General features: G+C 37.1%; 1 protein-coding gene across 10 annotated transcripts in view; it reads right to left on the reverse strand.

The window, feature by feature from the left end:
* Positions 1–15,613, reverse strand: part of LOC140141522 (complement receptor type 2-like) — an 84,923-nt gene that overhangs the window by 50,608 nt on the left and 18,702 nt on the right. For all 10 annotated transcript variants that reach the window (XM_072163415.1, XM_072163408.1, XM_072163409.1 and 7 more), the window contains exons 3-8: positions 12,633–12,854; positions 11,362–11,533; positions 3,344–3,477; positions 1,700–1,969; positions 1,232–1,366; positions 452–625 (exon numbers count right to left, since the gene is read on the reverse strand). In XM_072163415.1, the coding sequence (XP_072019516.1) occupies positions 452–625; positions 1,232–1,366; positions 1,700–1,969; positions 3,344–3,477; positions 11,362–11,533; positions 12,633–12,854 (1,107 nt within the window). The remainder of the gene's footprint in view (positions 1–451; positions 626–1,231; positions 1,367–1,699; positions 1,970–3,343; positions 3,478–11,361; positions 11,534–12,632; positions 12,855–15,613) is intronic.

Genomic DNA, 15,613 nt, shown 5'->3' on the forward strand with positions numbered 1-15,613 from the left:
GTTGGCTACACGGGGATTTGTTTTTGGTTATATAGCAAATAATGCTTACAATTTTATTGTTAAGCTAAATTATATCACAAAATTATTGTTTTTCAAGGTGGGTTTTGAAAAGATTTTATGGGGCCTGCCGGGCGCTCAATATTATTTTGTCTTGTGTGAAACAATAGAGGGCGTCCTCAATGTAAACATGTGATATTATGTCAATCAATTTATATAAAAGTAAAAATGCAATTATACGAAGTACACATTTGTAAATTAAATTGTATAGTATTGAATTATTGAATTAAGTAGCATTACAAAACATCTTAGTAATTATAATGAAAGGTATGAATAAAGGTAGTGGCATGTGGAGAAATATGGATCATACAGAAAATTCCTTTCCTGGTGACCAAGCAAGCTAACAAAGAAAGTAGCAAAGAAAGTACTTACAAATAGGAGAAACTTCTCTTACCACATGTTGGTGAGACTACGGACCATGTCAAGTCATCCTTACACGTTGCTTGTGTTGCTCCTACTATTACATAACCCGGCAAACATATAAATGTTACTACTGTTCCTACACTAAACACGCTTGATGAGATGAACCCATTTAATGGTGCTATCGGTGTAGCGCACTTTGGAATTTCTACGAAAAAAACACACACATTTTAGTGATGGAAGTAAATGGCTAACTTTTTTCAAAGTTCGTAAAAAATACACATTAACCTAGCCTGGTAGTCGGGGCTAGAATAATTAGTTTTGAGATACGTAGACAGATGAAAAGAGGTACTGTACACTTCGTTGCACTTCGACTTTGGTAGTGACGTGATTGTTTTCAGGAAACTGCGCCACTCGTGTGCGACAAAACCGCGCTTAGTGTATTTGGTTGACGCACGTGATGTAATAGTGCTACCAGCGAAATACACATCTACGTCATTATAAAATTCGGGGGGAAACGAAGTATGGGTTTTGGGGTTAATTGATCTTAAGTCCAGTGGCCCAAGTTACATGTATAATTCGTTGCAATAGCGGCATATCGTTGAATAGAATCCAAATATAAATCGCCTTTAGGACAAAAACGGCTTTTCACAGGTTAAAAAAATCTGTATAACGTTAAAACATTACAAAAGCTTGATCGCTACTTGTGCTCTCCGAATCGCTTGAAGCACTTCGTGTTTTAGATAGGGATGGTTTACAAAAAAAACCTTTATTCGTCTCTCTGCCGAATTCATAATGATATGTATAGCATTACCTTGAAATGTTTCACACAATCTGCCCCGATAGTTGGCAGTACATTGACATGAAAAAAAGGAATCGGTATCTGATGGCTCGTTGAAACACGTGCCACCATTCCGGCAAATCGGTTCGAATGAATTACACAATTCAGCTGAAATGGTGAAGACAAACAAAATGAAAAACGATCCACGAAGGTCATTAAATCAACAAACCAATGTATTGCTGTTAAAGTTAATTGTATTTATAGTTTGACATTTGGGCATTTAACTTGTCTGTTGTTAAAGCAGTTATTTGGTAAGAACTAGATTCCTGTCACGGGAACGGTCCATAAACACGTGACGACAAAATGATATGATAGCAGTCAATGTACCAAACAGGTTACAAACATTACTTGATATAGCGTTTATCCAATCTGATCAAAGGCACTTTACAAAGAAAAATAATATAATAAACATATGCTTTTATGTTATATAATCAAACTTACTTGATTTAATCCTTATACCATACGCGCCTTCAAATATATTGGACCCTATGCCGAAGTTTTGAGGGAATGCTCCTTCTGCAAGACCAATTTTTGGTACCGTTTGTAGATACGAAAGCTCGCTTTCAACCCAGTATATGTTCTGTCCGTACAAGGCTAAAGCGTATGGTTTGATGTCTGCAGAAGACTGGTATATAATACGTATTTGATTGATTCCAAAATCGTAGACTTCAATGGTATCCTTTTTCCAATCACACCAGAAAAGAAGACCAGCTAGTTAAAATAATTATTTTGGACAAAATGCATGTTATTTTTACTAATGATATTCGTCACCCACAAAATAAAGGTCTTAAAAAATCTATACCATGACACGGCAAATGTCTAATGACGTGATATCCATATTACTTGATGTGATGTGAGAACATGTAACACGGTTGTTTGATGACATGTAAAACTGAGTCATTTTAAAGAAAAGTTCAACAATGATGGCGCTATTTATCTAAAATATTGCTTGCATCTTTACAAGGGGTAAACAGACTAACAAATGACAAAGGAATTTTCAAAAAATTCTCATATTATTTGGATAATTTAAATTTAAAATATATGTAAATAGCGCCCTCAATTTCCACAGAAATGCACAGTTTATAGAATTAAATTTACCATAAAAAAGCAGAAAAAATGAATTATTTGATATAGAAATGAAAATTTATGCTATAAATTGCTACAAAATATATGTGTACATTAGTGTGATAGCTGTTAATATTTTTTAGGTCAAGAATTGCACATTATAACAATGTTTGCTAGAAATATTAATAAATGATCACATCAAACAACCGTGGTAAGAAAAATAAAATTTAATCATGTTTATTGACTTTTGTTAACCCCCATAATATACTGTGTATTTGAATATTGCATTGGTAGTCTTTTATCGTATCCGATACGAGCCCGTAAATAACGCCCTCACTGTTTTTGATTTGGCTCTCAATAGTTATTGCATTGAGTCAGAATTGCATTGACCACACAAATTTGTTATTTGTGATTTTATTAACCTGCACATCATTGCGACAAAACGACCGAATTGCATTATACAGAAATACAACAAATATTATAAAAGAAATAAAATACAATAGCAAAAATATAAATAAAGGAAACTTGGCAGGGAAGGCAGCAGAGAAATGCAGCATGACACGAATGGCAGCCAGCAACACACAAGCAGTGGCCACTACTGCTTATTCAGCAGATTAAGCTAGCCTTTGCATCGGGGCTTGAGATTGGAATTCCAGTGTCCTTTCTCACAAAGTAAGGGCTAAGAGTAAAATTGTACAATTGTGTTTGGGAATGGCCTTCTCTCCTTTCTCCTTTTCCTTGCTATTTTCTTTCATTTCTTGCTTTGTTTATCAAAGCTATCTGGGCAAACATGCATCTTTATTTATAGCTTACACTGGCTATCCAGGCTTGTGAATTTTTAATGTATGAGCTTGGAATGATCCATGGATTTCCCATGGATTAGCATGTGTCCCTCACGGACCAACCTGGTTAAACAAACAAACAAAAACAAACAAACAAACAAACAAACAAACAAATAGTGTAGTACGGAATGGGGCTTTTTGCAAATTTGCTCGTGCGCGATGGCAATATTTTTCTTACCTTGTATATCTAGCGCGATACCACTAATACTGGTGTCTGTTGCGGATGCATCTACTATAATCTCCATAGGACCTGTACCATCTGCATTTATTCTCTTAATCTCATGATTATACTGATCCGTCCAGTAGATTTTGCTGAAAAAATATCCAAAACGAAAATTTATTGTAAAACAACAGGTGGAAACATCAGTAGGAAAAGTCGGACTGAGAATGAACTAGACTTAGCTGTGGTCTAAGACCACGAACACAGCCGTGTTTTGACCCCTTAATGACCGTTGACCCAAAAATATATGAAAACCCCATAGACATTGGCTAATGTCAATGTATGCGTGCACGTGGCATTACTTTGCCATGTTATTTATGGCAGAAGGGGCATTTTGAAGGTTTTTCGTATCAGACCGGAAGTGACCCTTAATGACCTTTGACCCCAAATCTGTGTACACCCCATAGACACTGGGTAATAACAATGCATGTGTGTAAGTGGCATCACTGCCCTACGTAATTTGTGGGAGAAGGTGCATTTTAAAAGTATTTCGTTTTATACCGGAAATGACCCCTTAATGACCTTTGACCCCAAATAAAAAAATACCATATATACATTGGGTAAACACAATTCATGTGTGAACATACCATCACTCTCCTATGTTTTTCTTAGCTAATAAAATTTTTTGAAGATATTTCGATTTATACCGAAAGTGACACCTTAATGACCTTTGACCCCAAATCTGTGTACATTCCATAGACACTGGGTAACAACAATGCATGTGTGTAAGTGGCATCACTGTCCTACGTAATTTGTGGGAGAAGACGCATTTTAAAGGTTTTTCATTTTATACCGGAAATGACCCCTTAATGACCTTTGACCCCAAATAAAAAAATACCATATATACATTGGGTAAACACAATTCATGTGTGAACATACCATCACTCTCCTGTGGTTTTCTTAGCTAATAAAATGTTTTGAAGATATTTCAATTTATACCGGAAGTGACCCCTTAATGACCTTTGACCCAAAATCTGTGTACACCACATTGACACTGGGTAACAACAATGCATGTGTGCAAGTGGTGTCACTGTCCTACGTAATTTGTGGGAGAAGATGCATTTTAAAGGTATTTCGTTTTATACCGGAAGTGACCCCTTAATGACCTTTTGACCCCAAATAAAAAATACCACATATACATTGGGTAACTGCAACTCATATGTGAACATACCGTTACTGTCCTATGTTTTCCTTAGCTAATAAAAAAATTTGAAGGTATTCCGTTTTATGCCGGAAGTGACCCCTTAATGACCTTTGACCCCAAATCTGTGTACACCACATAGACACTGGGTAATTATAATGCATGTGTGCAAGTGGCGTCACTGTCCTACGTAATTTGTAGGAGAAGATGCATTTTGAGCTAAAATCACGTTTTTGACACCTGTGACCCCTGCGTGACCTTTGACCCCACGAGTTTCATGTGACATGTAGGGGCACGGTCAATGATCATTGTGATTAAGTTAGGTCAAAATCGATGTAAGCATGTGAGTGCTAGAGCAAACTAGACTTAGCTGTGGTCTAAGACCACGAACACAGCCGTGTTGTGACCCCTTATTGACCTTTGACCCCAAAATATATGAAAGTCCCATAGACATTGGCTAGTGTCAATGTACATTTGCATGTGGCATCACTATGCCATGTTACTTGTGGCAGAAGGGGCATTTTCAAGGTTTTTCGTCTCAGACCGGAAGTGACCCCTTGATGACCTTTGACCCAAAATAAAAATACCACATATACACTGGGTAACCACAATTCATATATGAACATACCGTTACTGTCCTTTGTTTTTCTTAGCTAATAAAAATTTTTTGAAGGTATTTCGTTTTATACCGGAAGTGACCCCTTAATGACCTTTGACCCCAAATCTGTGTACACCCCATATACACTGGGTAACACCAATGCATGTGTGCAAGTGGTATCACTGTCCTACGTAATTTGTGGAAGATGCATTTTATAAGTATTTCGTTTTATACCGGAAGTGACCCCTTAATGACCTTTGACCCCAAATTAAAAAATACCACATATACACTGGGCAACCACAATTTATGTGTGCATATACCGTTACTGTCCTACGTTTTTCTCAGCTAATAAAATTGTTTGAAGATATTTCGTTTTATACCGGAAGTGACCCCTTAATGACCTTTGACCCCAAATCTGTGTACACCCTATAGACACTAGGTAATTACAATACATGTGTGCAAGTGGCGTCACTGTCCTACGTAATTTGTGGGAGAAGATGCATTTTAAAGGTTATTTCGTTTTATACCGGAAGTGACCCCTTAATGACCTTTGACCCATATAAAAAAAAAATCACATATACATTAGGTAACTGCAAATCAGATGTGAACATTCCGTTACTGCTCTATATTTTGTTTAGCTAATAAAAATTTTTGAAGGTATTTCGTTTTATACCGGAAGTGACCCCTTAATGACCTTTGACCCCAAATCTGTGTACACCATATAGACACTGGATGATAACAATGCATGTGTGCTAGTGGCGTCACTGTCCTACGTAAGCTGTGGGAGAAGATGCATTTTAGTTGAAATCACGTTTTTGACCCCTATGACCCCTGCGTGACCTTTGACCCCACAAGTTTCATGTGACATGTAGGGGCATGGTCAATGATCATTGTGACCAAGTTAGGTCAAAATCGATGTAAGCATGTGAGTGCTAGAGCAAATGTAATGGTTGACAGAAGAAGAAGAAAGAAGAACTAGACTTAGCTGTGGTCTAAGACCACGAACACAGCCGTGTGGTGACCCCTTAATCACCTTTGACCCCAAAATATATGAAAACCCCATAGACATTGGCTAATGTCAATGCACGTGTCCACGTGGCATCACTTTGCTATGCTTTTTGTGCCAGAAGGGACATTTTGAAGGTATATAGTTTTATACCGGAAGTGACCCCTTACTGACCATTGACCCCAAATGTGTGTACACCATATAGACACTGTGTTATAACAATGCATGTGTGCAAGTGGCGTCACTGTCCTACGTAATTTGTGGAAGAAGAAGCAATTTAAAGGTATTTCGTTTTATACCGGAAGTGACCCCTTAATGACCTTTGACCCCAAATAAAATAATACCACATATAAACTGGGTAACCACAATTCATGTGTGAACATACCGTTACTGTCACCCCATAGACACTGGGTAATAACAATGCATGTGTGCAAGTGGCGTCTCTGTCCTACAGAATCTGTGGAAGAAGATGCATTTTAAAGGTATTTCTTTTTATACCGGAAGTGACCCTTAATGAGCTTTGACCCCAAATAAAAAAAAAATACCACATATACATTGGGTGACTGCAGATCATATGTGAACATACCGTTACTGTGCTATGTTTTATTTAGCTAATAAAAATTTTTGAAGGTTTTTCGTTTTATACCGGAAGTGACCCCTTAATGACCTTTGACCCCAAATCTGTGTACACCCCATAGACACTGGGTAATAACAATGCATGTGTGCAAGTGGCGTCTCTGTCCTACAGAATCTGTGGAAGAAGATGCATTTTAAAGGTATTTCTTTTTATACCGGAAGTGACCCCTTAATGAGCTTTGACCCCAAATAAAAAAATACCACATATACATTGGGTGACTGCAGATCATATGTGAACATACCGTTACTGTGCTATGTTTTATTTAGCTAATAAAAATTTTTGAAGGTTTTTCGTTTTATACCGGAAGTGACCCCTTAATGACCTTTGACCCCAAATCTGTGTACACCACATAGACACTGGGTAATAGCAATACATGTGTGCAAGTGGGGTTGCTGTCCGACGTAAGTTGTGGGAGAAGATGCATTTTAGTTGAAATCACGTTTTTGACCCTGTGACCCCTGCGTGACCTTTGACCCCGCAAGTTTCATATGACATGTAGGGGCACGGTCAATGATTATTGTGAAGAAGTTAGGTCAAAATCGATGTAAGCGTGTGAGTGCTAGAGCAAATGTAATGGTTGACAGAAAGAAAGAAAGAAAGAAGAAAGAACCTGTAAGAAAAAAGACACAGCCGTGACTAACGTCACGGCTGTGTAAAGAAGAAAGAAGAAAGAAAGAAAGAACCTGTAAGAAAAAAGACACAGCCGTGACTAACGTCACGGCTGTGTAATTTAATGGTCGACAGAAGAAAGAAGAAAGAACTAGACTTAGCTGTGGTCTAAGACCACGAACACAGCCGTGTTATGACCCTTTAATCACCTTTGACCCCAAAATATATGAAAACCCCATAGACATTTGCTAATGTCAATGCACGTGTCCATGTGGCATCACTTTGCTATGCTTTTTGTGGCAGAAGGGCATTTTGAAGGTATATCGTTTTATACCGGAAGTGACCCCTTACTGACCTTTGACCCCAAATGTGTGTACACCATATAGACACTGTGTTATAACAATGCATGTGTGCAAGTGGCGTCACTGTCCTACGTAATTTGTGGAAGAAGAAGCATTTTAAAGGTATTTCGTTTTATACCGGAAGTGACCCTTAATGACCTTTGACCCCAAATAAAATAATACTTCATATAAACTGGGTAACCACAATTCATGTGTGAACATACGGTTACTGTCCTATGTTTTTCTTAGCAAATAAAAAATTTTGAAGGTTTTTCATTTTATACCGGAAGTGACCCCTTAATGACCTTTGACCCCAAATCTGTGTACACCCCATAGACACTGGGTAATGGCAATGCATGTGTGCAAGTGGCGTCACTGTCCTACAGAATCTGTGGAAGAAGATGCATTTTAAAGGTATTTTGTTTTATACCGGAAGTGACCCCTTAATGAGCTTTGACCCCAAATAAAAAAAATACCACATATACATTGGGTGACTGTAGATCATATGTGAACATACCGTTACTGTGCTATGTTTTACTTAGCTAATAAAAATTTTTGAAGGTTTTTCGTTTTATACCGGAAGTGACCCCTTAATGACCTTTGACCCCAAATCTGTGTACACAACATAGACACTGGATAATTACAATGCATGTGTGCAAGTGGCGTCACTGTCCTACGTAATTTGTAGGAGAAGATGCATTTTGAGTTGAAATCACGTTTTTGACCCCTGTGACCCCTGCGTGACCTTTGACCCCACACGTTTCATGTGACATGTAGGGGCACGGTCAATGATCATTGTGACCAAGTTAGGTCAAAATCGATGTAAGCATGTGAGTGCTAGAGCAAATGTAATGGTTGACAGAAGAAAGAAGAAAGAAAGAAGAAAGAAAGAAAGAAAGAACCTGTAAGAAAAAAGACACAGCCGTGACTAACGTCACGGCTGTGTAAAGAAAGAAAGAAAGAAACAAGAACCTGTAAGAAAAAAGACACAGCCGTGACTAACGTCACGGCTGTGTAATGCTGGCAAAACCAAGTTCATAGCATTTAATTGATTTTATGTTGTCTTGGATGTCGTTTATATATAATAGGAAGAGGGCTGGCCCCAACACGGACCCCTGGGGCACTCCGGATGTGACGTTACCCCATGTTGAGTGAGTACCGTTGAATGAGACAGCTTGTTTGCGATCAGCTAGGAATGCACAGATCCATCGGAGTGTAGATTCCCTGATCCCATAGAAGTCCAACTTAGCGGATAGATGTGGGTGTGAAACTCTATCTAACGCTTTGCTGAAATCAAGCAATATAACGTCTGTCTGGCCATGGTTGTCAAGAGTGTTAGCCCAGTAGTGTACAGATATGAGAAGTTGAGTAACGGTTAACAGGCGTTCTCTAAAGCCATGTTGTTAGTCCAAAAGGATATTGTGGGAACTCAAATGTTTGACCATATGGCGCAGTACTATTTGCTCTAACATTTTACAACATAGGCATGTCAAAGATATATGTCTGTAGTTAGCTGCATCACATTTGTCACCTTTTTTGTAGATAGCTGTAACCAGTGCCTGGCACCACTGAACTGGTACTTCCCCAGTATCAATGGATTGTTGGTAGAGGGCTGGGGCTAACTCTTCAGCAACATATTTCAATAACTTCGGTGGCGCTTCATCTGGACCACTTGCCTTGGATGGGTTCAGTTGTTGCATCTGTTTAAGAACTCCTTGCTGGTGGATGACCAGTGGTGAGATGCTCGGGGGAGGTGAGGGACCTTTATCAGGTATATCTCTGGCAGACGATGTTGAGAAAACAGATTGGAATTGCTCATTTAAGGCTTGGGCTTTCTCCTCATCAGTGGTGCACAGTTTATTTTCTGTGCGTAGAACTGGGATGCCAAGATTTTCAGTTTTCATAAGCTTGACATATGACCAAAAGGTCTTTGGATTTTCAGTCAAACTATCACCAATGATGATGTTGATGTAGCTCATATGGGACTGATGTATGGTTTTAGCAAGAGCATTTCTATACTCTCTGTAACTTCTCCATTTGGAGGAGGAATTTGATTTTCTGGCAACACTATACAGACGATCCCTCTTTCTCATTTGTCTCTTTATAGGGACTGTAATCAATGGCAGATGTCTTTTGTCACTTTTAAGCTTTGAGGGGACATGCTCGTCCATAAGTTCTTTGATCTTGTTACTTATAATCAGGGACAGGCGATTTGCGCGGAACTTTTTTTCCGCGCAATTCCGCGCAATTGGCTATTTTTTTCCTATGGGCAGGGATACATGATTTGCACTAAAAAAGGAGTTCCGCGCAATTCCGCGCAATTTGCTGTTTTTTTCCGCGCAAATCGCCTGTCCCTGCTTATAATACTCCAGTTTGTGTTCACTGAATGTTTTAGGGATTGTTTGCCAAAAATTCTGAAGTGAACTCCTGTGTGTCAGCTTTTAGTTGTTCTAAGTTTGCTTGTTTGAAGTTAAACGACTTAAATGGTGGTTTGGTTTGCCTTTTAGATTTCACACTTATGTTGAAGAGAACTGTGCTGTGATCTGATATACCAGGTAATGACTCAATATCATTTATGAACTGCGGGCAACTTGTTACAATGAGGTCAAGAACACTGTTTGACCGTGGTCTTGTGATTTTATTCACCAGCTGTGCAAGAGAATTTTCAAGAAGAAAGTTTACAAATTTCTGATGGATTGAAGCTGTACTACACTTGATGGTAGAGCAACTGTCCCAGTTGATATCAGGGAAATTATAGTCACCACCTATGACAATATTTGGGGGACATGAGTGTATTGTGGTCATTTATTGATACTCGTCTGTTGTGTAAAGAGTTAATATGACGCCAGATCAGTGACCAATTTAGTGGCGGAACCCCTTTGTTCGAAACAATGGTACCACTTTTATGAATAACCTACCGGAAAATCAAATCGGCATCAAAGGAACAAAGCATTACGTAATCTATTGCCTCTCCTTTCTATCTCTAACCTCCTTGGTTAAAACCGCCTAATATATGCTATATTGTATTCAATACATTGTGCTGTGAAATTTCATCATTATTTTGTTTATGTATAACACGGGTGATTATAATGCAAATTTCCCGGCAAGGACACATCATTTCACATTTCAGGTGGGATGTACTCGACGGGGACCCAGCTATGGCTGACATTAAAGGCCCATTCAGTGATTTGCTCATCCGGACAATCGTAAAATAATCAAAATTCAGATTTTGGTACCTTTGTCATTGTCATAGATGTCCTAACATAGTGGTTCAGCCGAAAGCCGCGTATTTAAGATAAAATAAGACATTTTACACGAATCTGTAATTTAGATACTGACCGTATCTAAATTAGCTACATGTATTTGAATGGGGGTTCAACTTCGCCAGTACTTCTGTTTTCTTCGGGTTTTTTTGCCAAATTTGTTATTTCAAAAATACCAAATGACAATTTGAATGATTTATCCTTCACTTTTATGCAATTTGTAAACAATTTTAATTGTTTTACACTTGCGCTGGGATCACTGAATGGGTCTTTAAGGTGTATGAATGCGTGAAATTGGATTCGTTTATATAAAAAGAGTAGGAGTCAAACCAAAAATCCATTCCAATCTAATCTGCAATCTATTTAGAGAGAGTAACTTACTTAAGAGTTGAATCTAATGCAATATGTCTCGGCGAAGCAGGTCCTATACTGGCAATTACACTTCGCTGGCTCCCATCAAGTCTTGCTCGTTCCAAAACGCTAGTCACGACATTAGCTTCTGCTGACCAGTAAATCCAGCGATTTAAGACATCGAGAACCACTCCATAAGGCTCTGTGTGATACAGTTACAGGAAAACAGTGTTATGATATGTATGATATGGATTTCATGATTTTATTAACCTATACAACAAATGTTATGAAAGAAACAAAATACACATTTAAGGCACAAATATGAAAATAAATGCTTGAAATGTAAGACACTAGAGAGATGCAAAAGAGCACAAAGGGAAGCCACCAACACATAATCTGCTACTGCTTATTCAGCAGTATATGTATATAGTAGGGAATGGGACTTTTGGCAAATCTGCTTGTGCGTGAACGCAATTTAGACAGATAGGCTTTATTTCTCAGATATCTTCCATGGACTTCACTTCTAGGAGGGAGCAATATGTTAGTACGCTCTGATATAGCATGCGAATGCGAACTTAAGGGAGTGTTGTTCCCTCCTGGCAGGGAGAGAGAGAGAGAGAGAGAGTCTAGCTTACATGCACTAACTGTATTATCATAAGAAATAGAGTCAGCACACAAAATGAATCTACAGGCTCTTTTATGGAAACATTCAATGGTCGAGGTCTAAAGCCCTTTAATCCTTTCCCATCGCTTCAATGTGCTATGGAAAATTGGCACAAAATATGTTGTTAAAGGCGAGCCATTATAAATGTATCAACCCGCAAGAAAATAAGTATCGCGTCCGAAAGTATATTACGCGCCAGTGCATTATACACAATTGATATACTCCTGATATTCATCTAACGTTTACGGTTCTATCTAAGAGTGTATAAAACACAATTAATACACTCTTGGTAATCTTCTAACGTTTACTCTGATTGGTTCGTGCTATCTTAAAAGCTCTTACAGTGTATGAATGATGAAAAAAAGTTCAAATGCATGAGATCGTAGTTCGATTTGCTTTTAAAAAAAGGCACATTGATCGGGGTTATTTTGCCCTACTCAATCTGTTTAATGCATGCTTACAGCATTTTCAAAATGCCTATCCATCATACTTATATTTTGGACAGAAAAGGGGAATGCTTGGAGAAAAAGAAAACCAGTTGAGTTGTGTACTTTGTGTTTGTTAGAGAATAAGTGTCAAGTTACAGGACATGTTGAACGAGTGCGGTGATGGAAAATAATCTGACATGTGTACTTACGTGCTGTATTGGTAATAAAGTTTAGTTCTTGCATTGTACCATCAAAATTGCACCTGCCGATTTTATTTCCCCAATATTCCGCCCAGTATATTTTGCTTTCCACTGGATCATAATCAATACCAGCAGGAAACATGAGACCAGAAATTGGAAGCTTCTGAATAACTTGAGTATCCATTGATATGTTGTACAGAGAATCACCAGCTGTTATGAAGCCGTAGTCATCTATAGATGCAAAAATAGAGCGACAAAATAATACAAACGGTTTGCGGGTTTCTATTCAATTTAAGGGTGGTCTTAACCCTGGAATTATGGAACTTTTTGGGCTTCATAACTGCTAGATTATTGGTATTATTAAAGTATGTAAATGTATATAGCATGGCAAAGACTTGATAAATTCACGTAACAAAAAATTCTTGAGTCAATTTTTTTAAATTAATTTTTAAAAACTAGATAAAATATCTAGGACCCGTTTTTTTTTATTTTTCTTAAATTTTGATCAACATCACCAACAATATTTGAAATTTGGGCAAAATTTAGGCTTTTTATATTTTTATGATGGTGCAATTTTATCAAAGTTGGTAATAATAATAATTAAAAAAAATAAAAATAAAAAGGGGTCCTTAGATTTTTTTCTTGACTCAAGAATTTTTTTGTTACGTCATCCGAAAAAATTTGGGCCAAAAAAACCTTTTAGCCTAAATTTGACCGCACAGATGAATTTATCTAATCATTCTAAATATATATAGTTTGATCATGTTTATATACTTTACACCAACAATTTGGTAGTTATGAGGCCCAAAATTTTCCGTAATTCCAGGGTTAAGACCACCCTTAAGAGTAGTAAAGTTGCGTGCAAGATGACCGGAAAATAAACTTTATTTATAATGTGTGGTCAAATAGTGTTATCTTTTGACAATAACATGGCTTTTTTGTTATAGTTCCTCGTATATGGCCATATTCTTTCTTTGACGTGTTTGGAACATGTATCTGAAATAGCGTCAACAATCATGACAATGGTTAGCTGGTTCATAGTAGGAACGGTAATGACTAAAAAAGAGCATGGATGCTTTTTTAACTGTTTTTGATGTACTTAGACTAAGTTTAAACTGAAGGATCACAATTTTTCATTGTATATTGTTTAAAATGACGTCAGTCATTCATTACACTACAATTTTTACTCAAAGACGTCATTACTTTCTTGAAATAGTTTTTTATTATGATAAATAGAATTCCTCTGCGCTCTGTACGCACAAAGTTAATGACACGCATAAGAAACGATTGTCAACTTTATTTCCTGCTAAATTTGTTTTTTTAAACCAAAAGTGTAATAATACAGTGTTGAAAATAAATTAGATACCAGTTTGTGAGACTCTGTTGGCATGTTTAGAGGTGAGGCAATGCTGATTGAAATGAATTAAATTGGTACTAGACCCCCTGATCAATTTTGTGACTAATTTTGCATTTTTCTCAAACAATAACTACACACTGTTAACAAAAGTTATGTATATTATAGGGTAACGAATCCAAGTACTTTACTGAAATTTCAGTGATTCAAGACAAGTGGTTCATTATATATATTAAGATATGAGGTATATTCTAGCCGTACCTCTTTTCTTATCATAAATAATGTACCGCTTGTCTTGAGTCACTGAAATTCAAGTGTAGTATTAAACTGGATTCCTTGCACCGACAATATACATAACTTTTGTTACCAGTGTGTTATTATTTTTGTGAAAATGCAAAATAATCACACATTTATCAAGGGGTGTAGTTCCACCTTAAGTCATGTTATAAATATGAATCCAATGTCATTTTAGAAACTGAAATAGCATCAACAATTCTTACGCCAAGATAGCATCAGCAATGCCAAGACCAAAAAAAAAATATCTCAAAGCAGCTACATTGCGGCATCCATTTTAGAAGAGTTTTAACTTGGTTCCAAGCCTAAATCACAAAAAAAATCCACTGCATATGATTAGAGTCACGCGGTAGCTTGACCAGCAAGTTTTAAAAAACGACTGATAAAGAAGAATAAACAGATGCACCGCGAGACTATATTTACACGGAACAAAACGCTATTGTTCTATGATATTTTTCGCTGGGTACAAAATATATCTAAAACCATGATCAATCGTATTTACTGTCCAAAGTGTCATATTTTAATAACTCTTTATTTCAAAAAGTTACACGAATCTTACAGTCAATCCGATTGTTTGATAATAAACAAACATTCTTGCTTTATTTCACGCGGTATTTCATAGCCAAAATTAGTGGCAAATCATAGCTAATCATACTGATATCCACAATCTTTCGACACTGCTACAGCCATACATGGCTGTCACTGTCGCACTAATTTTTCAGATTCACTTTCAAATATACCCAGGCATTTTCCTGGATACCCTACATACAAATTCTGGACCCCATTCGCCAAAAAATCAAGTTTTTCACAATTCTTTTATTCTTTCCGGACCACAGCATATATTCATATTAATATATAAATACTCCACTTTCACACATCGTAATAACGGGACGTCCCCGTGGCGAAGTGGTTAAGGCCATGGAATTCTAATCCATTTATGAATTTTTGCCTTAAGTTCGAAACTTCCCACCACTTTTTTTTAAATGTTTTATTAATCAATTTATTGTCGTAAATCAAGAATAACACCATTTCGAACATCCATTGCTATTGTGATATTATTATTTTTTCATCAAACAAACATGTTTGATTTTTTATTCACATTTAGGCCTAGGCCTTGGGCCTACTTTCACCATCCAGATGCTATCACCATGCCTGACTATCATGGCATCTTCGTCATTTAAAACACCGACATTTATTTATTATTTATTATTTATTTATCAGTGGCTCTGTTCACAGCTCAGACTGAAATTATATTTGATATAAATGTTATAAATGAAAATCACAAACCGCGAAAGATCGCCAACAACTGCCGCTGAATATTGATATCCAACTAGATTTCCCC

This window comes from Amphiura filiformis, chromosome 19, assembly GCF_039555335.1.
Source record: "Amphiura filiformis chromosome 19, Afil_fr2py, whole genome shotgun sequence".
Lineage (NCBI taxonomy): Eukaryota > Metazoa > Echinodermata > Ophiuroidea > Amphilepidida > Amphiuridae > Amphiura > Amphiura filiformis.